This window comes from Falco cherrug, chromosome 16 (assembly GCF_023634085.1).
Source record: "Falco cherrug isolate bFalChe1 chromosome 16, bFalChe1.pri, whole genome shotgun sequence".
NCBI lineage: Eukaryota > Metazoa > Chordata > Aves > Falconiformes > Falconidae > Falco > Falco cherrug.
The window spans coordinates 6,948,460-6,972,550 of NC_073712.1; the positions used below are offsets into that span (position 1 = coordinate 6,948,460).

General features: G+C 42.8%; 1 protein-coding gene across 4 annotated transcripts in view; it reads left to right on the forward strand.

Annotated features, from left to right (window-relative positions):
* SRGAP2 (SLIT-ROBO Rho GTPase activating protein 2) overlaps window positions 1–24,091 on the forward strand; it is a 110,798-nt gene that overhangs the window by 72,929 nt on the left and 13,778 nt on the right. For all 4 annotated transcript variants that reach the window (XM_055727988.1, XM_055727989.1, XM_055727990.1 and 1 more), the window contains exons 9-18: window positions 632–733; window positions 1,603–1,800; window positions 6,492–6,576; window positions 9,569–9,596; window positions 11,493–11,523; window positions 13,471–13,531; window positions 15,486–15,563; window positions 17,473–17,607; window positions 18,974–19,079; window positions 20,529–20,753. In XM_055727988.1, the coding sequence (XP_055583963.1) occupies window positions 632–733; window positions 1,603–1,800; window positions 6,492–6,576; window positions 9,569–9,596; window positions 11,493–11,523; window positions 13,471–13,531; window positions 15,486–15,563; window positions 17,473–17,607; window positions 18,974–19,079; window positions 20,529–20,753 (1,049 nt within the window). The remainder of the gene's footprint in view (window positions 1–631; window positions 734–1,602; window positions 1,801–6,491; window positions 6,577–9,568; window positions 9,597–11,492; window positions 11,524–13,470; window positions 13,532–15,485; window positions 15,564–17,472; window positions 17,608–18,973; window positions 19,080–20,528; window positions 20,754–24,091) is intronic.

The following is a 24,091-nucleotide window of genomic DNA, read 5'->3' on the forward strand; positions in this document are numbered from 1 at the left end:
ATGCAATGAGGTCAACCTTTTCCTTTTTGAAAAACCAACCAACCTAAACAAAAAGGAAAAGCTGCCTCATGCTGTGAAATGAGACTAGTTCTTAACAGTACAGGGAAACCCAGCGTTCTGGCATATCTGACAGGTCCCTAACCTGTTCTTTTTTTTTATTTCAACTCCTCTGAATACATCAAGCAGTGAATCATACCTGTTGCTGTAGCGTACAGGTAGTTCAGCCGAGCGAGCTCAGCCACTTTACACCCCTGCCCCAGGATGCTTAGCTAATACGTGAACCAAATTCTTCTTGATGAGCAGCATGATTTAGCCTAATATCTGTGATGAAGCACCTTCAGACTTTCAAAACACGTGACAAGTTTAAATTATGGAAAGCAGCTAGTTTTTTCTAGTTCGTCTTTGATGTTCATGTTATCTCTCTTGCCCACTTATCAGTACTGTCAGGAAGGGAACTGCAATTTGGTAGAACATGGACCTTTTCCACTGGTTGAAATCCAGGGTTACAGAGTTTTAAAATAAAGCACTTGGGAAGATGTTTGCTTATAATAATTGAATGAAGTATTGCAATGTTCTTGGTTATGTGGGGTTTTTCCCTAGCCCTCTAAAAGCGGTGCTGTTTCTTTTCCAGGAGTCGCAGCTATGTGCCCAACAACCAGTCCAGAGCGAGTTGGTGCAGAGGTGCCAGCAGCTGCAGTCTAGATTATCTACGCTTAAGATTGAAAATGAAGAGGTGAGCTAATCAAAAATCAACAACCATCTTACTGCTTCCAGTGTGGAGCAGGGACTAGTTAATGAAGAATCTAGTTGCTGTGATCCTCTTTTTATGAGGACTTGTGGTAAAATTCACTAAAACAGCTGAGGCCAACAGTACATTAGTGCGTGATCTTGTGTGAAAGTTAGGTGTGTGGAGAGGATCCTTTGAAATACCCCCATGTACCTCTTTTTCCATCCTTAAGCTGATAGGACTGGCTATGGCGCAAAAGTTGTATTTGGATAGCTAAGAAAAAAAGAGGAGTTTAATGTTTTGAAGTGAAGGAGGTGAATTTGCATAACCTAAGGTAAGAGCTATTTTGTTTAATTGGTTGTCTAAGATGAGAAGACTAGATCAATGGCATTTGTTCAGGGACAGGTCAGAATACCTGATCTGCACCTCTGTGTTCGAGAATTTTTAATACTCCTTGGGCAAAACATGCCACTGCTTTGTATCTAGGAAGCAGATTCTGGCCTTCAGTAAAAATTTACAGTGCTGCAGAGTCCTGTTTTTAATATCTAACATTTGATGCCCAGTGAATGTAGTTACAGAAGACTATTAAAAGATCTTTCTTCCAGCACTCTTTGCTTTGAGGTTAAATTTCTTTACATCTCCGCTTCATCCCAGCCTGTAAGATTACAGCTGTTATCCTACACCTGGCAGGTTCTGTGTGCTGCCAGCCCTTTATGTGGACTGGGCTGTTAATGAGCACCTTCGTTATGGCACACAGGGTATGAAACCAGTAATATCTGTTTATAAGTGAAATGCTTCAGGGTACTTACTACCTCTGTTTTTAATTTGCAGTGTACTGTCTTCATTTTTTAAATACTCTCATTCTTGCTGAACAGGTTAAGAAGACTATGGAAGCTACGCTCCAGACAATCCAGGATATAGTCACGATAGAGGACTTTGATGTCTCTGACTGCTTTCAGTATAGCAACTCGATGGAGTCTGTTAAATCCACTGTCTCGGAAACGTTCATGAGCAAACCAAGCATTGCCAAGAGACGGGCCAACCAGCAGGAGACAGAGCAGTTTTATTTCACAGTAAGGAGTTAATTTTCAGTATGAGCACGTACAATGCATTTAGAATTATGCTCACAAGAGAGTACAAAGTGATGCTATCATCTTATAAACATGCTTCTGTAACTGATTTTGGACAAGCAGAGTAAGCATATTAGGTTTTAAAAACAGGTGCTTTGAATTCCTTACAGATGTATTGGGATACCTTTTGTTGATGCAGACTTAGCCTGTGGATAAATTGTGTAACAAAACCTCAACAAACCGAAACAAAACAAAAAAACCCAAAACCAAACCACAACAAACACCAAGACCACTACCCCCCAAATTTTATTTCTTCTGCATCTAAAAAGGAATTGAGAAAGAACTTAATAGCTGGTAAATATCAATTTTCAAAACCAATACAAACTAAAAGAATGTTTAGCTTTTTCATTTTTTTTTATCATCTTACACTTTCAGCTCACATAAGCTTTTAGTTGAGTCGATGCATTTTGACAAGATGCTAAGAGCTTTTTATATTGAATTTCATGCCAGTCTATATGTTTTTTCTTAAATTAGATTTATGTTAAACTGTTGAATTCATTTCCATTTTAAAAATATTTCAGAACAGCAGAAGAAAATCATACCTCTTATCCTGGTTACCTTGTCATTTCTTTGGGTATCTTTTGCTGTACTTAATGCCCTTTACATTCCTCTTCCAAGAATGGTGTTGCTTATTAAAAGTCTGAAGTTTCTGTGGCAAATTACAGTAGCTGGTTTCTGTCGGGCCTGGACTTAGAAAAATTGGGATTACAAAAAAGGGATTGACCACCCTGCCCCTAGGGTTATGAAACCAGAAAAAAGATTTTGAATTGAACTCTTAACCGTTCCCTCTCCAAAGAGGGGCCATTGTAAGTTCAAATAGGAGACCAAACCCAGGACTCTATTTGGGTATAATATTTTTCTGTTTCATCGCGTTGGTGTCCTGCTGCAGAGCAACGAGGTTGCAGCAGGGCGGCAGAGCCGTCCCAGTAAGCAGAGGTGCAACCTGTCGTGTCCTGCGCAGCGTGGGTAAAGTCACTGTCAGCAGCACAAAGCTGTTTGGGAGGGGGGCTCTGTAACCAGCCTAATCAGATGCTCAACTGATCTACTATTGACCGGACTTAGAAATATCCTTTATAAGGATTTGAAGATTTGAATCTGTAAGGAGCAGGCTTTTTGGTATATGAGAAAATGCTCAGATGAGCACTAGCGAGATGGAGGGCAGAGCTGTGTAGCAATGTGGGCGAGGCCTTCTTTGTGTAAGGGGGAAAACAAAGTGTCGTGCAGAACAGAGATCTAAAGCCCCTCTTACCTTATGATGAGCGATGTGAATGGAAAGAAGAATACTAATTTGAAAGAATATCCTATATTATTATGTAACTCAAGTTGGAAAATCCACATACTGCATTGTTAGCTAGGCAGAGCTCTTAAGTAAATATAGTGATGCCGCCATGGGAATTTAATTGAGGGAGTACTGACTGTAGTATCTCTATGCTGGTATAATCTGTATTTCCACTAGAGGCATATCACTGCACGCTGGAGCTGCGATGGCCCTGTTGTTAGGGCTTTGAAGGAAGATCTGTATTCAGAATAGAAGTTTAAACTTCCCCACGTCAGTGGAAAGCATAGGAAGGGCAACTGACTTCAGCGCTGAGCGAATGCAGGTAGCCAAAGCGAGGAAGCAGCAGTGACTTCAGGGAGCTGAAATTTGGGGATGTGTCCTGGGTGCCTGGCAGGTGGGTACCCACTGCTGCCATGGCTACAGTCCTGCTTCCTGAGCCAGCAGAGCGGAGCTCGCTCGTGTGAGGATGCCTGTGAGAGCTGAAATTGTACCGCTAATTGTAATACAGCTTGGCACTCCGCCCTACCTGAGAAGGGAAAAGGGGAATGAATGATTTGATTCTTTTTTACCTCTAAAATGGGGGATGATTTTAGTTCTTCATTGAGAAGAACTTCCTCTAGGAAGATTAAAACGTGGTATGATGCTCATTCTGTGAAGTGCTTTAAAAATTAATGTAAATTTATTATTACCCATCCCTTAAGACACGGGTAAGTATTATGTAAAGTTCCCCTGCTAATCAGTCCTATAGAAACGCTGCGCTGGCTGCGCCAGTGTGCCACTGTTCCCACGTTCTGTCGCTCGCAGCGGCGCGGGGATCTGATCCACCCGCTCCTTCAATAGAGTGCCTTGTTTGAAGTTATTCTTTGGGGGGTGGAGGGAGGGAGGAAAACTGCTGAGCTTTCCAGATTGGAGACAGTTAAGGATGTGGGACAGTGGCAGAAACTGTTTTTCTTTATAGCCTCAAAAGCATAAAATCTCCTTTCCCCCAAGGCAGGAAGATACGGTCTAGTTTGCATTTCGCTTCATTACGTATGCCACCTGACAGCAGCTTCTCCCTGGAAAAACACTGCAATGAGTTTGGGCTCAGAGAGGGTGTCAAAGGCGCTTGGTTTTGAGGAGGTGGTAGGTGCAAAATACTTACCATCTCTGGCGAACGAGAGATCTCCACCTCTTAGTTTTTACAATACAGAAATAATGTGACTTGAGGATGTTTCTGCTGCTTTGTGTCTGATTGTACTTAGTCCGACTCCAGCTGTGCTCTGCCAGAAATGAAATCCTTAGGAGTTCTGTAGTTTGATTATTTTCTTTTGGTGACTGTTTTTACAAAGCCAGAAATCAAATGCTAATGGATCTTTAATTCATTGAAAAAAGCCTGAAGCTTCATTTTGAAATTACTTTTTTTTTTTTTAAGTGTACTTGTAAGAGGCAGAGTACAGAACGTTAGGCATGAGGAATTAAATGAAAAGACACATGAAATACTGCACTGCACAGGAACCTTTTTTTCCTTTAAAACAACCCCTGGTGCCCATCTGCGGGTGGGCAGCGTTGTTAACGTGACCACTGCAAATACCTTGAAGCCGGAGCGATCAGCCAGGGCATCTGCGAGTGCCAGCAGCGGGTCCCTGCCCTGACCCGCTCGCTGAACCACAGTTACCAGTAGGCTGAGCTTAAATTCTTATTTCTGCTTCAAAGGGAGGCTTAACTCTCTTCTGAATCAAGTTGATTTGCTGATCCTTAAGCTTCTGTTTGAGCTATTTGGAGCTGAGCCTTCTGGCCCTTCTGTCTCTTTGCCTGATCATGACTTTGAGATGGGGAGCTCAGCACCTCCCAGAACCAGATTTATCCTAAAATCCCCGCTTCAAATTCTCTGGTTATTTTTGCAGCTTATACTCTTCGTGTTTTCTTCTGTCAAAATTTGATGTGAAAATGTAATTGATTGTGCAAAATACATAGTTGGGGCTTGGCTGGCAAACAGATTCTACAGGGAAATTCCAAAAAATATGGGTTTGTGGGTTTTTTTTCCAGCAGTGTTCACACTTCCTGTTTTCTTCTAAAACAACAACAAAAAAGTTGAAGCATTAGTATAGGAAGCAGGAAGTGCTGAGATTCTCCAAAGGGATTTAATTCTTGTGAATTTTTTCTTCTAATGTTGTCAACCAGAGGGACATAAAACACGGGCTTTTGACAGTTAATTAAAGCCCTCAGCTCAGCCATTTTTCTCTGTCGTGTTGGTACATACTGCTGCTGGAGAGCCCACAGTGGAAACTTCGTTAACTCCTGGAAGGTTTCCCCCCCACCCTCAGTACTGCTGCAGTGTATGTGTATGTATATATTGCTTCTTGGTTCTTTACGTCTTGCGTGGAGGCTGCCGTTGCTCTGACCTGCAGAGGACAGGCAGGGTCCAGGCAGTCTCATTTCTCAAATACTCTTCTCCACTTCAAGGATTTGCAGTCTTCATTTGGCAATACTAGACCAGAACTGGAAGAAAATGGGTAGAACTGGGGAAAGCTGAAGGCAAAACTGGAATATTTAATTGTTAAATGAGAATCCTGTCTTTGTGTTCATTTTGCTAGCTGAATTTTTAAAATACCTCATGATTCCGAAGAGTTGTGTGCTATTTATGTATTTTTGAGTATAAAAACGTCCTAATTATAATGCAGACAGCTACCATACAGCAGAGTATTTTATACTGTTCTGAACCATACGGCAGAGATAAATAATGCTGTTCTGAACTGCAAAACAAGAGATGAAAGAGCTGTAAAAAACCCAGCATTTGCAGAGCTGTGAAAAATCGGAAAGAAGTGGGGAAAAATGACTGCACCACTATAGTATTTCACCGAGAGAACAAATCTGAACTTAAATAATATCTTTATTTGTTTTGTCCTGTGCCCCCCCCCTGCAATCCTGTGTATCATCCAGCATGGAGGCAGACACACTATTTGACAAGTAAAGTGGGGTGAGAGAGGTTAAGTGAGAGAATAAGCACAGTAGCAGCCTTTTAGTTTGTTAAAACAGATTGCTCATTCAGTTGCCTGTGACGTGTGAGGGAAATGCATTTCCATTTCGCCCTGTCTGCAGGGGAGATGCATGACAGCTTCTCAGATGTCTTAAAAGATGCCAAACATTCAGCTGATTCCACAGTGAAACAATAGAAATCGCACTGCGGATATGTACGGACCGAGCTTCAGATTTGCCTCAATATGTAAACCAGTAATGCCTGGATCGTCCTTTGCCCTGTAAATGTCGGTGTAATTCTGTACTTCAGCGTCATGTCCAGAATCCAGTAACCAAAAGATGCAACTGTAGAAATTAATTGGCCTCTCATGATCTTGTTTTTTTTTACCCACCTTCACAGAAAATGAAGGAGTATCTGGAAGGCAGGAACCTGATAACGAAGCTCCAAGCCAAACACGACCTTCTTCAGAAGACCCTGGGAGAAAGTGAGTCTGGGCCCTGCTCGTCACTGCTATTAGCCAGGCTATTGCACTTATTGAATTAGTCAGCTGACTGAGTCCGAGTCTTGGATTACCGATGCAAAATGGACACGCTCATGTTTTATAAATTTATTTTTCTGATCTGAGTGATGGAGAAGCCAAATGACCTAGATGGCTGCTTGATTATTCGTGAACAGAAAATGCTTAATGAATCACTAATGTGCATCACTTATTTGTTAAAATGAAGCATATGCCCACTCGTTCATCCTGTCCCCTCCCCGTACATGCACATTCTGCTTCTCGCTTGTGATTTCAGTGTTGGGGTTAAACCTTGTGATTTCAGTGTTGGGGTTAAACCTTGTGATTTCAGTGTTGGGGTTAAACCTTGTGATTTCAGTGTTGGGGTTAAACCTTGTGATTTCAGTGTTGGGGTTAAACCTTGTGATTTCAGTGTTGGGGTTAAACCTTGTGATTTCAGTGTTGGGGTTAAACCTTGTGATTTCAGTGTTGGGGTTAAACCTTGTGATTTACAGTTTACTGATCGGTTGAGAAGCATTGCCTTGTTAGGCTGGTCAAAAGTTTTGTTTGTGTGGTAGTTTAGCTGCTTCTCACCTCTGTGGGTTCAATCCAGACCAAACTAATGTATGTGAGCATGGGCTTTTAGTAGGAGAATAAATAGCAAATTTCAGAGCATGTAAAATATGTTGCCTATCTAGAGGGCATTAGTCAAGGGGCAGCAGCCAGAACTGAATATGCATTTGCTATTAGTGTCAGAACAAAGGAAGATTTCTTTCCCTTCATGGTATGGGCAAATCCTGTTGGCCAAACACGCTTAAACTATGTATCCAAGTTTCCATAGAAACCTGTCTGCCTCGTATTTGCAGAGGAGAAGGTTTTAAGGTTTTAACAATCTAAACGTCAGGTCGAAAAATGGCTCAACTCATTCCTGGGTTTATATGCTGGAGCAGGGCTCATGTTTTGATATGTAACTTAACTGGACTCCCCACAGTTTATGGTGTGCAAATCTTCTGAATGAAAACTTAAACAGCATGTGGTCTTTGAAGTGCTTTGCTTTCAGTTTAAAAATGCACTATAAAAATAAAATACTTATTGCTACAGTAATTAAGAGGTTTATGTTTATCAGACCCAAACTGCTGGAAGGTAAGGCAAGAAGGTTGCCGTTGTTTTGAAGTTTATTGTTTAAAGTTGCTCATCTCTTCGGCTGTCCTGCAGAAAGGGTGGGTGAAGCTAAAGATCTGTGTCCTTAGGGTATTTTTCTTCTGCCTCTAAATGTCTCCAAATGACACCCGTGCTGCCCCTGTGACTAATCACATTCCTGGATCGTAGCTGACCTCTGCATGCCGAGACCTATTTCCTCTTAACCTGCCTGCCCCTTGAACCCATCTCAAGCTGTGGTGGGGGGGAAAGATGAGGAAATTAAATGCAATTTCTGTACTGCTATGTAGATTTAAAGGCTGCTTCTGTTTTCTTGCGGTTGCTTTGCAAACCGGAGCTTTCTTAGTCACTCTGTGAAGGGACCTAGTGTGTGTCAGGGTGAGCTCCAGTAGGTTCTGAAAAAAAAAAAAAAAAAAGAAATCACTTCTGTCAATCTGTGAGATCAAAAGGAGCTGAGAAAGGGAGATACGTTTCGTCTCCAAAACCGCATGAGCAGGTTAATGGTACAAACTGGGGACTGTGCCTAGACTTATCCATAAAATGTCACTTAATTGGGAAATGGGCAAATAAAATTCCTTTCACAACTCCCTGGAGCACGGTTAGAAGCTTTACTGAGAAATGTGCATACAGCTGCGTGTCTTCAGTCCCTGGAAAATTCATGGTTTTGTTACAGTTTTTATTCTTCTTTGCCCCATCCTCAGGTGACATTTATTAGTCCTTGTGCAAATTGCCTTAATCTAAAGATGACAAGTTCCAGTAATAAAAATAGCAGCAAGTCTTCCTATCTACAAGTAATTATGTCCCTGCCTACTGTACACATTTGTCACCCTAATGTAGGAGCCCCTTCATGTTGCTGCAGCCATGTAATTTATATGTATGAATATTCTGTGATGAAATGGGACAGGTGGCTGGAAGTTCTGCTTCAGAATAACATTTTCATGTAAATTATGCACTGTTTTGGCTTTACGTGGGGAGAGGAAAGTGACTTATCAAGATGTGTTCAACTAATTGTCAGCCATCAGCAATTAGACGTTTCCCTTGTTCATTCTTACATCTCCCCAGGAGCAGGAAGACAACTGTAGGGAAGGTGGATTTGCAGCTCTTGTAAATCAGTGTGCTTTCGCTGATGATGATCTATTCCAGCAACAGATCTGGCCTGCACAATTCCCAACGGCACATACTAGTTTTCTGTCTCTCTTACTCCTTGTTGTGCTATTTTAAAATGTTGCCTGCTTTAGCAATAGTTGTTAGCTTGGCCACTTCCTTGCAAACTCGGTGCAAGTTAATGGAACGTTTTTATATTTATAAATGTTTGTGGAAAATACCATTAAACGTCTGTCTCCCAAAATAGCTTAATGCCAGCACGTTCAGTCTGTGGGCTAACAAATCTGTGAATGTTTTCAATCTTAGTAAGTGGCTTTATAAAGTATAATCTCTCGCCCCACCAGTTCCCCTGGGAAGGGGGAGGGAGGGAGAGGTTGACAAGCCCAGTTTTTTGGCAGCAGAAGTCAACAATTAGAACGCACAGGGAACTCATTTTCAAAAACAATACTTTCCAAAGGAAGAGTCCCTTGGGCAGCCTGAGCCGTTTGCTATGTTTCCTGGTCGGCTGCGACAGAGCTGTGCCGGCAGGGGTGGGCTTCGGTGGGCTGCCCAGCCGTGCCCCTGCGGGAGGCAGCCACTGTCCAGCCCCCCGGAGCTGCCCCCTCCCTCCCCAATGGTTCTTGTCCTCCAGCTCCTTCGAAAACTGCCTTTACAAAGCTGTTGGAAGTGTTTTCCCATTCCTTTCTCCTAATGCTGTATTTCTTTGTTTTCTTAACAGGTCAACGGACTGACTGCTCCCTTGCCAGGTAGGTGCGGTTCAGGGGATCGTTTTTTAAGGAAAATCAGATGCAAATTGGTCGCTGCCATTCTAGATCAGTTACCAGCCCAGGATATGTATCTGCTAGAAAAAGATAACTCATTTAGCTAATACATAAGCAGATTTCTGCTAGTTCGTGTGGCTTTAAATATCCTACCTACATCAGTGCGAGGTGGGGTTGCAGCTTTATATATACATTTAGTAACCTCTGGTCAGGTGGGTAACGAGTATTTCTTCTGATGCAGTGCCTGCTCCTTGCTTGCTGCTGCTGCAGTTGTGGCAGTACACCTGCTGGCAGGGCTGCCTGTTGCAACAGGTTGGAAGCTGATGGGGGTTAAAAATAACCAAGGGAGAGGGAAAGGTTTGTGTGGAGGTCTTGCATTTTTTTTTTCTTGCCTCAGTGCATTTAATCCGGATCAGGAAGGGGATGGGCAGGTGTGAGAAACTGTTTAATTTGGCGCTGTCACCCAGAGAAGTATTCTTCAAACTCAGATTTTTATAAATACGTTCCTGTGTGTGTATTGGAGGTGGGATGGGTGGCTCTGCAGGGTTTACCCACACAGCCAGTGCACGGGGCTGAGTAACATAAACTGGAAAACACTTTATCCCATTGACGCTCTCTGCGGCACCGTGGAACTGGATTGCAGCAGTATAGAGGCCATGGAGAATAAACTTTTCACTTATAATTAGGAGCAATCACAGAACCATAACTAAGCTTCTCCTGATGGGGTTTTTATAAAACATAACAAATCTCCATCTCCAAATTGATGGATTCAGGGGGCTCCGCCGGGCACGAGGAGCTGGAGCAGGGGCTGTGCATCATCCTGCCTTGTTAACAAAAGGAAGGTGATTACCACTGATCTAGAGTCATTACTACTTTTCACATTCTTTACGGCAAAGCATAGCTGACAGGTCCTAATTAGAGCCTGACATCTGTAATAATAAAATATTATTCATCATGAAACAATTTTAAATATCAAAGAATCATTGCTGCTAATAGTTTAAAATAGACCTTATTGTCTGTGACAGCCCATGGAATCTGATTTCTTTTTTTTCATTGGGTGTTTTTGATTTTTATAAAAGGAATTTCCTCTGAATTAACGCATTGTACAGTCGTCTTAAAAATCACAGTTCTAATCACCTTATTTATAATTCAGCAGCCATCTGCCCTAGCAGGGAATTGGCTTGCATGATACATTATGGCCTCTACTATTATCTCTCATGCTTCATTTTTACAAGAAACTGTAGGAATTTTAAACCCCACTAATAAATTTTGAGGGAGAAATCCTGGCAAAACGAGGCTCTTTCCTGTTCGTCTACCAACACAAATAAATGAGACCATCACGGTTTATACTGGAAAAGGCTTAGCCCGGCTTGTGTGTGCTGGTGTTTGAGGGCGTTTGTGTTATTTATTTATTTGAAGTCTTATCAGAAACTATAATAAAGACTGCACAATGGCAGCTGTTAACGGCACAGTAGGAACGCGCGTGCTCCCACCTGCTTCTCCTCTCTGTCGAGTGGCTCTTTCAGAGAACAGCTATGTGCAATTTATAACAAACTTCATCTTGAACAAGGAGCCCTATATAACAGGTTTCCATATGGTTGGAATTAAAATGTCAAGGGTAATCTTCTGTCAAAGCAGTGGACTGCCTTGGGTCTATTTCAGGCTTTTGGTGATTTAAAGTCACTTAAAATCTTTCTGAAGTTCCGTGAATTGAATGAGACTAAGTCATTATGATTGACTTGTATATCTGGCTCCTTCCCTCCTCCGAAATATGCATGGTTTGAAATATGGAATGAATGAACTGATGATAATAGAGAATTATCTTGACTTTTCTGTGGTTTTTTTTCCTCCTGCACCAATGGGTGGTTCTGATCTCATCAGCGGCAGGCGCAGCTCCACCATAAGGAAGCAGGTAATAAACATTTCCTTAAGTAATGGAACAGGGATAAGTGCATGTTTGTGTAGGGGAGGATAGATGGAAAACGGGCATTTTTACCCTTCCCTCCCTCAATTACATGGACCTTTTCAGTCTTCAAGTGGAACTGGTGCCTGCTCGTTCAGTAACTGAAATCAATAAAACATGGATCCACAGCCTTGGTTCATTTTCTTTGACAAAATTTTAAAATAATTTTGCTCTGTCTTTTGACAGACCTGGAACCAAAAATGCCAAACAGCCTTGAGCCGTCTGGACAGTTATGGTTTATAGGTTTCATGCTGTTTTTTCTTTGTCCTGTTTCCCTTTATTTTCCCTGGTATCCCACTGCAAGGCTATTAAACCAGTAACCGCTTGTTGGTTGAGCCTTCTTGTAATAAAGACTTATGAGAGTGACGCTTTGTTTCCCCTGGCTGTGGTGGATAATCCGTTACTTTTTAGTACCTGATGAACTAAAATGTGTTTCGTTGAGACAGGGGAAAATGAAAATAATTCTTGTTGATACTATAAAGGTAAAATTTGGCTTGGAAGTTCATTTGATAAGTCTGTCTTGAGCTGCAGCTTTAGTTTTTAGGATCTCTGTATGTTGGAAAGCGAGTAACAGTGCAAGTTGTGGTTTTGCTGTCAAAACCTTTCATTTTCTGAGCTTAATTGTTGCCCATTTATTTATGTTCTCAAAATGGTCCTTCCCGGTGCTGAAAATGAACTCTGCGTGTGTCTTGATTGCCATTTTCCCAAGTAGTTCTTGAGGTGTCTCAGAAGCATATTCTGACTCGAGTCTCTGGTTTGGAAACCTAAATTAAAAACTAATCTGTTCGCAAGCACTCAATCCAAATCTCGCAGTAACCTGCATGAAATTGCTTGCATGTGGTTTTAGTGGGCTTTTTTGATTGTGACCTGACAGTTTAAAACATAACTGCTCTGAGAGTTTTTATTTCTGCTGGGAACCCAGAATATGTACTACTTTGAGTTCCTACTGTCAAACTCAAAAATAAGTCTGGGGAGGCTGTAATGCTGTTCGGATGGTTATTAATAAAGCATGTCTCAGGGGCCAGCTGAGCGGCAGAATGGCTTCTGAAGTATCCTTAATTGGTTGGTGCTGTTCTGTGCAACGTATAGAAAACTAGTTGTAGCTGGCCATGGCCAATTAGTAGAGAAATTATTGTCACTATATGACCAAGTTATGTGACATTTCAATTAAAAAAAAAAAAGAAAACCAAAAACATTAAACCTAAACAAATTAGGAAAAGGGTTGAACTGGTTTGCTTCTTATTTTTTTTGAGCAGAGGACTGTCATCTTTTTGAACTGATCGAGATGCGATACTGTAGCATCCTAACAAGTGAGCATTCTGATATAAATTAGAGGCACTGCTGTCTAAGACTACTGGGAAGAGGCTATAGGCATAACAGAAACTTGGAAGTTTTAATCACATGGTAATTTTAATCACTGGCATCTGACCTTAAGCAAACTGCAGCGCTTCTGTTGCTTAGTTGCTGTTCTCCAAAATGGGAGGAAGAACTGCAGACGCTGCAGAAATTCGGTTGTCTGAAAAATAATCTGTGATCCTGTGAAGCAGAGAGTAGGGAAGTGTTAAAGTCTTGTTTCCATACCAAAAGTCTCAATTAAAGTTGTTTAAGCTGGAAACTGGCGATCTAGAAGGTTTTACTGTGGTTGGGCCTTGGGCTGACGACAGTGTTTTCCATGAGTGGGTACTTGTATGGTGCACCTTACTCAGTGGACTGTAACCAAAGGCACTGATGTGCTATTTACTACACATGTCTGGAATGTATGGAAGCAGAATGTGGCAGATGAGAGGACAGATTTGATTTCCATTCTCTTTTTTTTTTTTTTCTTACTTTCCCCCTCTTCGCTTCTACCATTACTCTGCATTCTGACTGCTCTTACTTAAATTTCTCTTCGCACAGGATTCCTCGCAAGCTATTCCCCTGGTCGTGGAGAGCTGCATACGATTCATTAGCAGACACGGTGAGTTTATGGAGAAAAGGTGTCCTGTGATTTTCCTCTAAAAAGAACAGTGATGTAGAAGCCTTCTGAAAAATATTCTGTGTAGCTCGGGACACAGTGCTTGTGCAGAGGGATCCTAGAGACTGCAGGACAAAGTCATGCTAATTTTGTGGCTGCATAGTTGGTATTGCGTGTGTGATCGCTTTTCCAAATAACTGACCTTGCAAATGTTGTTCTTCCGGCACTATCCCTTTGTTTCTTGTTAAACACAGTTCCCATCCTTAGATGCCACTCGTGCCTCACCTCCACTCACCTTGCTGTGAGCCCTGAAATGTGGCCTTCGTCAACAGTAATAGCCGTCTTCCTAGAGGAGGAATACTTTTAAAGTATTTGAATGTAGGAGGTCCAGTAGCGAATTAATTGCTTACTCGTTGCCACAATGAGATGATTTATACCTGTTTTCAAGGTAAACTTCACAGCCTTGAATGCTGTGAGAGACTTCATACATTTATTGTAATTTGTTTTCATTTTTAATTGATATCATTTGTTAGTAGCATGTGAAACAGCTGTTAATTAACATATGTAGAAAGAGGTTGAATTTATCTTCATTAACCAAGACACAGAGCCAGATAGTAGGTCCCGTTTCATTTTCCTTGTTTAATTACTATTTTAGAAACTATAATCTAGAGTCCCATTTTCATCATCACTTGGAAGAACCAAGTGCTATAATCCTTCATTAAGGCCATACTTGGACGTTTGCTGGAAAAATCGTTGAAACCAAATTGCAAAACAAACCAAATCAGGGCCATTGGGAGATTTTTACTTTTTAGATTTATATTCCTGGGTTAGCTTAGATCTCCAACAGACTCAACTGATTCCTGCATGAGTGTCAGACGATGGCATAAAGGTAAGTTTGGAGTTAGAAGTAATGTGATTTTTGTGCAGCAAACCCATGTTTGGCAGAAGAAATCATAAAACTGCCTGCCTGACGCACTTACATTGCAGGGATGAATTTTGTTGGAGGTAGCCTGACTGACATTTCTAATGTTTTGGTGCGTAGGTGTGGGATGAATGTCATTTTCCTTCTTGCTTCTCTGCACTTGGGATTGTTTCTTTGCACTGTTCATAGCTGTGTGTCACAGCCACCAGATACAGCCACGTACCGCAAAGGTTTCGCTGCGTTGTGATAAAAACAGGCGCAGGAATTGAGAGGAAGACGCTACAGATGCATTCAAGAGAGCTTATTAGTTTATAGCCATTATTATAAATAAAGCGAAGACATTGCAATGTTCCTTGTTTCACAAAAAAATAAATAAATTCACAAAATGTGAATGGGAGTTGATTTCCCTATGTGAAGCATATACTTTGTTCGTTAGTTGATTTGTAACGGTTGCTGCTCATCTTACATGTACCAGCAAAAGTGTCACGATGGTAGTATATTGGAACATCTCGCCTGCTTGATAATTGGTTTTAATGATGCTGCTAATGCTTGCTTTTTAGCAGGAATGTCTTAAAGACTATCCTAAAACCCTAGATAGCAGGTCGTGCTGGGGTAATTAAATGCTCCCGTTACAATTGGCTGATTTGCTCTGGGCCTTTGCGGTATTGCTCTTGCAAAATAAACTGCTTCCTTGTGTAGTTAGCTGTATTTTACTTCTGGCTGATATACCACGTCTTTATGACTTTCTCTGGGTTGTAAAATCCCTTGGGGATCCTTCAGGGTAAAAGTTAACATGCATGGCTTTTATAACCCAGTTATTCTGTCAGTTTACGAAGAAGGTTTAGAATTTTTTTCTCTGTGTGCTGAGTTCTGTTTTTCCATATTCTATATGTACCTGGACATGTAAGGGAAAGATGGCTTTTAAAACAGCACACTTCTGCTTGTTGTCCGTTTCCTTTCTCATATATGCTGTAGCTGATGAAGGTGCCAGTTTATCTTCCCTTATTGTTACCAGCATCTCTTATTGTCTTACAGGTTTGCAGCATGAAGGAATATTCAGAGTGTCTGGGTCACAAGTTGAAGTGAATGACATAAAAAATGCATTTGAGAGAGGTAAGGAAGATCTATTCCAGTATCTTGGAAATTATTGCCAACTGTATGAGTTTGTTTTTAAATATTCTGAAATGGCCTGATTTGAATGCAACTTGCTGTATTTTTTCTGTTGATTTTTGCGTTTCCTAAGCAAGCCTGGCCCAAACGCTTCCCTAGTGCTCATTAACCTTGAATATTCAATTGTTTGGCATTATGGTTTATATCTTGGAGAGTGTCTGTATAATAAATATTCTGAATTCAATCTTCTCTCATGTCTGATAGCTTATTGATTATTCGTAACACTAAAGGATACAGAGAATATCATTACTGGGTGTAGCTGCCTGTTCCTACCCTCTCCCCCCGGTTCTTCATGAATAGGTTGGCTGCTAGCAGATGAAATTTTACATTTTCTGTGTTCTTTTGAGGCACAGCTTGGCTACATTTATTCTTAATATCAGCAAGTGAGAGAGTAAATTTCAAGACACTGTTAACTTGACATAGCTTTTAATAGATTTGATTTTCTATGTGAAGAACCATTCCATACAAAGGCAAAGAACGGCTGGGAGCTTCCTGACTCATCAGCTTCTAGCTGGGCTGCTCTCCCTAGCAGAGCAGGTTCAGAAGAGCTTGCTCTTCAGGCGGTCCTTGCAGCCATCTCCGCAGTCTTGCCTGGGTCACTGAAAACAGGGCTTGTGTTAATTCCCTGAATACATCACTCTGAAAGAATATAGCTAGCGTGTTTCTGTGTTTGCTGTTGGAAGAGATGAGGAGTAATTGATAAGGCATAGCAAGTTTCTTTTGCTTGTGGGAGGAGAGAGGTTTAATGAAAAACGTGTGAAACGTGGCATCTAATTTCATCTGTCTTCAACTCCATCTACCTGAGAATTAAAATCCTCAAAGATAGAGGAAGCGGAAATGTGTATCATAGGCCGGAGGTAAGGGCTTGATGTCGGAATCGGACTCCTTTTTTACACAAAGGAAATACCAGTCAGCTTGGGAAAATAGCCAGTTGTTCCAGCATTAACATGCAGAAATAAAAAGGTGACTTTCTTTTTCTTCATCACACTTGTCTCTATAAAGCATATGATATACAGAACTGACAGAGTCAACAATAACGTCTCTGCAGTTTATTACTTCATCCAGAACCCTTGGTGGCAGTTAATATCAAGCGTAATGCTCTGGTTTGTAGTGGCCCATTTATTATCCTGTGTGTTATTAAGGTAATAGGCAAGCTTTGGTAATTTCAGTCACATAATGGATATATATAGCTTCAATTTGAGAATTGCCCCATCATTAAATCTAATTATATCTGATAGGGAGTTTTCCCTAGGGAACAACTCCTTAAGTGGGCATCTTTTCTTTTGTAATACAGACAAACTGTGGCATATTTGCAGTGACAAATTATCTGTCCCAGAAACACCCCACCCCCCGCCATTTCAACATCAGATGTCTGCATCCCGCTGAGCCAAGCGTGCGATGCTCAGTGGTCTCTCGTGTGTCCGCTGAATCCGCCTTTGCTTCAGTTGTGAGCGTGCACAAAGAGCTGCTCCTGGACTCCGGTCATGTTCCCCTCGCTGGTGGATCTGTGAAGTTCACACCCCACCAAAATACCCGGAGCTCAGAGCCTGGAAGTGTTGCTGCTGCTCTGGGAGCCCCACCACCCTCCACGGGCATGAGCCAGGCACTCCGGGGTCGGGCTGTAATCTGCGTGATGGAAAGCTGTCCCAGGTCTCCCGGGATTGCTGTCAGAGGCTTCCCTTCTCCACTGCGATGCACAGGAGAGATCTCTCTACCTCACGCAGTTGGAGTAGGTGGGATTAATTTTGTGCTGCGTAAATCCTTTTATCCAGCTGAGGTGCATCCTTCCAGTCTGATACTTTTCTCCAGTATTCTGATTTTTCTTGCCTGCTTTTTTTTGTTTATCACGAAGGGGAAGATCCATTGGCTGGGGACCAGAATGACCATGACATGGATTCAATAGCAGGAGTTCTGAAGCTTTATTTTCGAGGGTTGGAGCACCCTCTCTTCCCCAAGGATATCTTTCATGATCTGATTGCCTGTGTCAGTAAGTATATGGAGATCCAAAAAGAAATCGGATTAATTTTTCTAATCTCCCACTTTCCTCTCCTCCCCTCCTGCTTATTCCTGACTCAGAAATGAGCTTTTTGTGGTTACTTTGGGCTTGTGTTGCACTGGTATCCTGGTCTCTATTAGCCAGAGTCTGGGCAGTTACCTGCTCACAGCTATCCTTATTCTGGTAACAATTTTTTTATGAATTAGCTCAGAGATACAAGGAGATAGAAATTAATACATTTTAAGGACTGTGTCACGGATTTTTCTGAGACAGTGCTTCCTGACAGGATTCTTTTAAGACAGAATAAACCAAAAACCTCCACTTCTGAAAAAACAATCTTTAAGACCTCTCATCAGAAGGCATCAGGAGCGCACTGTCAGAAGCAGGGACTGCCAGCAGGGTTTCTTGCCCTGTGTGTTTTCCCCAGCTTTGATAGATGCACGCTGCCTTTATGTCTGCTGCCATGCTTCTGCATGCTCTCTTTAGTTGGCGAGGTATCGGGCATGTACCTTGTAGCCTCATAACCGTGAGGGGCCATCTGTTGCCTCCTGTTAAAGAATATCAATCATGAAGGCGGTCGCAGTTGTTTTGTTAACGTTTTTGATGGGTTTTAAAGGTGGCTCTGGTAGGGAGAGGGTTGTGGGGTTTTTGGATGTGAACAACCTCGTTTTAAATGGCCTTGACTATTGCCTTGTCCTTCAGAATCGAAGAATGATTCTGTTGTCCAAGCAGTGAAATGGCCTTTGCAGTGGCAGCCTTTGAAGTAAAGCAGAAGATAACTGTTTCTAAAACGGTTTGTGGTTTTCTTCTCCTGATAAATGCATTCACAGAGTTGAATTCACATTATATGAAAAGTAAAATCTGCTTCCAAATAAGTTCTCCCATCTGAGATGATTTATGCTGCCCACTTATTTCTCAGTAGGCTGCAGCACACAGAGCTTTTTGCCTCACCGTTTAACTATGTTAATTTTGCTTTGAGTGTTATACAATTTCTTTTTTAAACACCCACCTTTCGAAGCTAACTTGAATGAGCTATTGTGCCAGAACTACTGAAACAGATGACATCCAGCGCTCCCACGCTAGGAAGGAATTGCAGTGAAGTTTTCACGTGTTCAGGGACTTTCATTGTCAGCGGCTTCGCCAGCAGGTTCTGCAGCCTTTGCATTCCCATGCCGGCCAGTGCCGGAGGATCTGGAAAATGGGCAGACCCTTCTTTCCTCCTCCTGCTGCTCTGTGGCTGCCACCCTTAAGAGTTTGCGCAGGAACTGTCATGGTATGCTGGCTGCATTTGGACTCAGTGGCAAGTTGTGTGGGTACGGTGGGACAGTGACCCTGTGGTGCTCTCTCTTCCTTTCAGCAATGGATAATTTACAAGAGAGGGCACTCCACATCCGCAAGGTGCTTCTGAACCTGCCGAAGACCACCCTGATCGTAATGAGATACCTCTTTGCATTCCTCAGTCAGTGAGTATCCTTGAGAGCACCCTGGCCCTGCTGCAGTACTTGGTATAAACCGTGATGAACGACAGAACCAGCCTTAATGCTGCTGCGTGTGATCTGAGCAGCAGCTCGAGGTACAGATGCTGCAGTAGCTTTGTTTCGTCTGCCTTCCTGGGCTTTTCAACCTTGCTGAAATTCATCCCAATGATACGAATACAATCTTAAAGGAGTTCCGGGAATGACAGTGAATAATGTGCTGGTAATCCAAACAAAAAGCAATATGAAAGAGTCAAACTGGGTTCCACACCAGCAAGGAGCACTAGGTACCGAGTACTGTGAGTGGTAGAGAGTTGAATGTATTTTTTTTTTTTAAAACACTCCATCTGGCTGGTTCGTTGCATAGCTTGGCAGCAAGGACTCAGTAGCTTCGTGCAGTAACGTGGTCTTGACACCTGAGGTAGCATAAAGGAAAAATGTCCTAACCAGAAGGCTACATATACATTGTCAAAGCCCTTTGAATACCATTTAGGTGAAGGAGAAATAAAACTGTAAGACAATATTTTGACCTCACAAAGACCTGAAGCTTACTGTCTACTTCTGTAAAGCCACAGTTCATCAGCTACTTTTGATTAACATCTTATTCCTTACATTAAAATGAGACAGTGTCAGAATTTGAGGTTTTAGGTAAAGATTTGTATTAAAGTGGAGCAGGACATTTACTAAACCTATCCATATATTCAAGTGGTTATTTCTGTTTGGAAAGCAGAGGGTTTATTTCACAGGTGTCACTGTTGGAGTCAGTGAAATGTGACTTACCAGTCTCAGTAGCTTTTAATCACAAGTAGTGATCTAGAAAACAGGGAGTTTCAAGGGGAATTGTTGTGGAACTTAGTTTTCTGTTGAGTCTTTAATTGGTACCTGAAAGACTTAAATTGTAGGTTTGGGACAAAAATGTAGCGAGCTAAAAATTGTTTTAAAAAATTGTACCATATGGAAACTCTAAGATTCAGATTGGCTGGGAAATCCTGAAGAAGAGTCCCAAACAAGGCCCACTTGAGAAGCTCCTTGGCCTCAGAGAAAGGACGTAACACTCTGCTTGATCACAGGCACTTAGGCAGAGGGGACCTGATAAAACTCTGGTATTGAGTGCTGGGCTGCAAGTGGGCTATGAAGAAAAATAATACAGAAGAATTAAAGACAAAGATTAATGTCCTCTCCTTGTAAAGTCAGCACCCAATACTTTTCACGTAGTCTCAAGCTTTCAGATTCCCTTTGCGATTTCTATTTAATTTCTCTGTAGATGCCATTAGTGTCTCATTTTTCACACAGACCCAGAATGTTCACGTCCCAGCTGATCAGCTTTAAACAGCAGGAAGCCCACAGCAAACCTTCCGAGCTCAGCTGTGTGTTCTCGGGCAGATGATGGTGATGGTTTCTGCTGTTAACCCTCCTCCCCACTTCTGTCTCTTGCAGTTTGTCTCAGTTCAGTGAAGAGAACATGATGGATCCCTACAATTTAGCCATCTGCTTTGGGCCAACACTGATGTCTGTGCCTGAAGGTCATGATCAAGTCTCTTGCCAAGCTCACGTCAACGAATTGATCAAAACCATCATCATCCAACATGAGAACATCTTCCCAGGACCAAGGGAGCTGGAAGGTCCAGTCTATAGCAGAGGTGGAAACACAGAGGATTATTGGTATGATACGTACCACTGAGGAGAAAATGAATGGGTGGATATTTATTTACAGATTAGCTTGCTACAGTCATGCGTTCTGCGTTGTCTAATTCTGGATGTAAGCATCTGGCCCAGGCTTTCAGAAATCTGTTTTATGGAAGAGAATGTGGCTCTAGTATCTCTGGAGAGTCATCAACTTAAAAAGTAATAAGCTGGTAGAAAGTAGCTATTCAGTTGTCAAACCTAGCTCACTTATCTTAAAGGGCAAGGTTGTGTAGGGATTTACTTGGATGTTGTATGGTAGCTGCCAAAATCAGTTTTTTCTTCTTCCCTTTTTTTCCCTCCTGCTTTTGCCTTTCCTTTTTCTCTTCTGCTTTTGCCTTTTTCTTCCTTTCTTTCTTTCTTTTTTTTTTTTTCTTCAGATGCAGGGGTCACTTGCAACTGAACCTAGAAAGCTGTGGCATAGTTTAATTTTCAGGGCAGCACTGGTGGTGGGGGAGGGAAGAGGGAGGAATGCAAAATCACCATTTCCATCCAGCTTAAAGCTCAAGAGGCCCGGCCGCGTGTTCAGTCTGAAAGCCACATCTGGAAGCAATTCAGCCAGAGCGGCTCCTGTCATCTGAGGTGGAAGGTTGGGGAGTGGGGGAAGGAAAGTAGGTGTTTTCTTTCCTACTGGCCAAGCTGATCTCTCCCTCTGAGAATGAGGAATGTTAAACTGTGTCTTGCTTCTCCCCCTGCTCCTTCCCTCCTCCAGTGTCCCAAGAATGCAAATGATTATTTTAATATACTAAAATAAGTAAGTTTTGTAACTGATGTCAGCCTGGTGACAGAGCTAGCCTTGCTTCCCCGGCTTGTTTCAGAGTAGCTTTAACCATCAGCTCACTCCCCGTACGTGCGACGAGGAAAGGCTCCTCCACTCTAGCTGCTGTGTGCAGAAGACTTGCCAGAGCCTCTTTTGGAAATTCTGATAATTTTACCCTTCACTTTGATGTCTTTAGCTGATGTTATATGTGAAAGAATTGTAGAGGGGGGGAAAAATAATCTAAGAATGTTTATGACCTTAAAGAAACACATTAACTTTGACAAGAGGTTTTGTCCCATAAGGTGAAGGGAATAAAAATGGGACGTGTTCGGTACGGGTGATACTTCACGTGAGCATGTAGGAGGCAGAATGTCCTGGAAGGTAATACCGATTTTCTGAAGGCATTTGTTTTTTCTTCATTGCCTTTCCTAACCACCATGACCTGAGACCCTGTTAAGCAGAGGAGGGTAGAAGCAAGCAAGGGAGGCTGCCGAAAGCCAGGAAGAAGCATCTGGTTCCCATTCAAGCCTTCTCATAGCCCTGGTATTTAGATAGTTGTTAGGTTTTGCCCATAGGGCTCCTTGCCGCAAAGTGTGCAAGCGGCAGAGTGAACCGCTGTAGGTGTGTGGGGGGCTGTAGGTGTTGCCCATAGGGCTCCTCGCCGCGAAGCGTGCAAGCGGCAGAGCGAACCCTTGTACTTCAGCTGATCCATCGGGGAGCGGAGCCTGCGATGCTGGCCATCTCCCGGTGCCGCTCCACTGGGCTGAGCCGTCGTGGTGCCGGGGAACTCGCAGACGGTGCTTTGGCGTGGAGGCTGCCCGGGCTCAGCGCCATGGCTCGTGTGCTCTGCGCCTCGTGCCTGCGCTCTCGCTGCGAGCCGGCAGCTGCCGAGGAACTTTGAAACAGCTTGCCTGGGGCAGGGGAGGGTAGGGCAGGGTTCAGAGTTTATGACAAATCCAGGTCTGTGCTGCAGGCGTCTTTGAAATACTGCCTTTGAGTCAAGCCTGGGACTGTGCTGCGTCTGTCTGGCTGAGACTGCACGAGGACAGCGTGGGGAGGGTCCAGGAGCCCTGCATACGGCAAGTGAAACCAGCGGAATCGCAGGGAAGGGGATAGCTTATGGATGCTCGGCTTGCACGGCATTCCGCTGGTGGTACACGCTGCTGGCACTTTCGGGGCCCTTGGGGTGAAACCCAGCAGTCTGGCACTTCCCACTGCAGCATCCCGGGGCTCACGCAACAGAGACACTGAGCCTGCAGCAAGGACATGGTTTTTTGGTGGAAAGTGCTGTTGGATAGGAAGAAACACGTGGTCTTTGTGCAGTATTTGGATCTTTAGCGTTGGCTGTATGCGACATTACTTCACAGTCTGTGTGAAACTTTAGCCCTCAATGCTGTGTTCCTCTCGGGACCTCCGTTTGGCTTCAGATTCTTCTGTAAACTTTATTAAGTAGCATAAAGGCGCTTGCAAAGGACGGGAAAGGTTGATTCCTGAGGTACTGACTCAGAAGATGGTAGGGCAGCTTCGTGTCATGCGGATTAAGCATAATGAGACACCAGAATGATTCAAACACTTTACCCCTTCCCCTTTTTTTCTCTCCGTTCAAAGATTATGGGAGGTGGGCGACCAAAGGGAGAGCCCTGCACGTCCATGATCACTTACTTTAACCGTTGCAAGGCCAAAGCAAGGGATGAAGTTAGCACTGTGTGGAGAGAATTAAAAATCCCCTTTTAACGAGCTACAGCGTAAGAGTGCAGCAAATGCGGTTCTGTCTTTAGCAACAGCGTCTGGTAAGATGAGGAGCAAGCACTTTTTTTTTTTTCACTTTTTTTTTTTTTCTCTCCTAAGTCAAGCAGGCAGGGCAGGCAGGCAGCGCTGCCAGCTGGCAGCGGGTCCGGGGAGCTGCTCGGGAGAGGCAATGGATCCTCTTCCAGTTTCCTTTCTGCTCCTGTCCTGAGGGAACTGCTCATGTAGCTTCTTATAAAAACATAACCTTTGGTTGCCACTTGTTGTCTATTGATGCTTTCAAAGCTTTTCTTCATGGAAAACACAAACGAGAACTCTTGGTGGTTTAGGTGCTCTGTAAATAAAGATTCCAGGTAATTAATCTGGCTATGGGAGTTGTTCAGTGGAATGAATGATAAAAGGGAAGGAGGGAGATGACAAACTCAGACCTGGAAATATCATTATGAATTGAGAAATAATTTCCCCTAGGAAGTAGGAAGTGGCAGCTATCTCATCAGACATCTAATGAGCTAATTAGAGCAATGGAGAATACAGCTGAGGCAATAATTCTGGCATGGCGGAGAGGAGCTAGACCCAACATGCCACTGCTGTCTTGACTTCTCAGCATCTCCAGATGTCCAGGTTCTAACACCTGGAGTTGGACCTTTTTGTTAGCATACAAGAAGGTTAAAGAAAATGTTCGGTTTGCTTGATCAAATAAGAACTTAGCTTGATTTCTAGACACAGCGACTTCAGTATGTGCAAATACATCCGCAAAGTGTCTGTCACAGCGGAACCTGGGTATTGACTTCCGATATGGATGTTCCTAGTT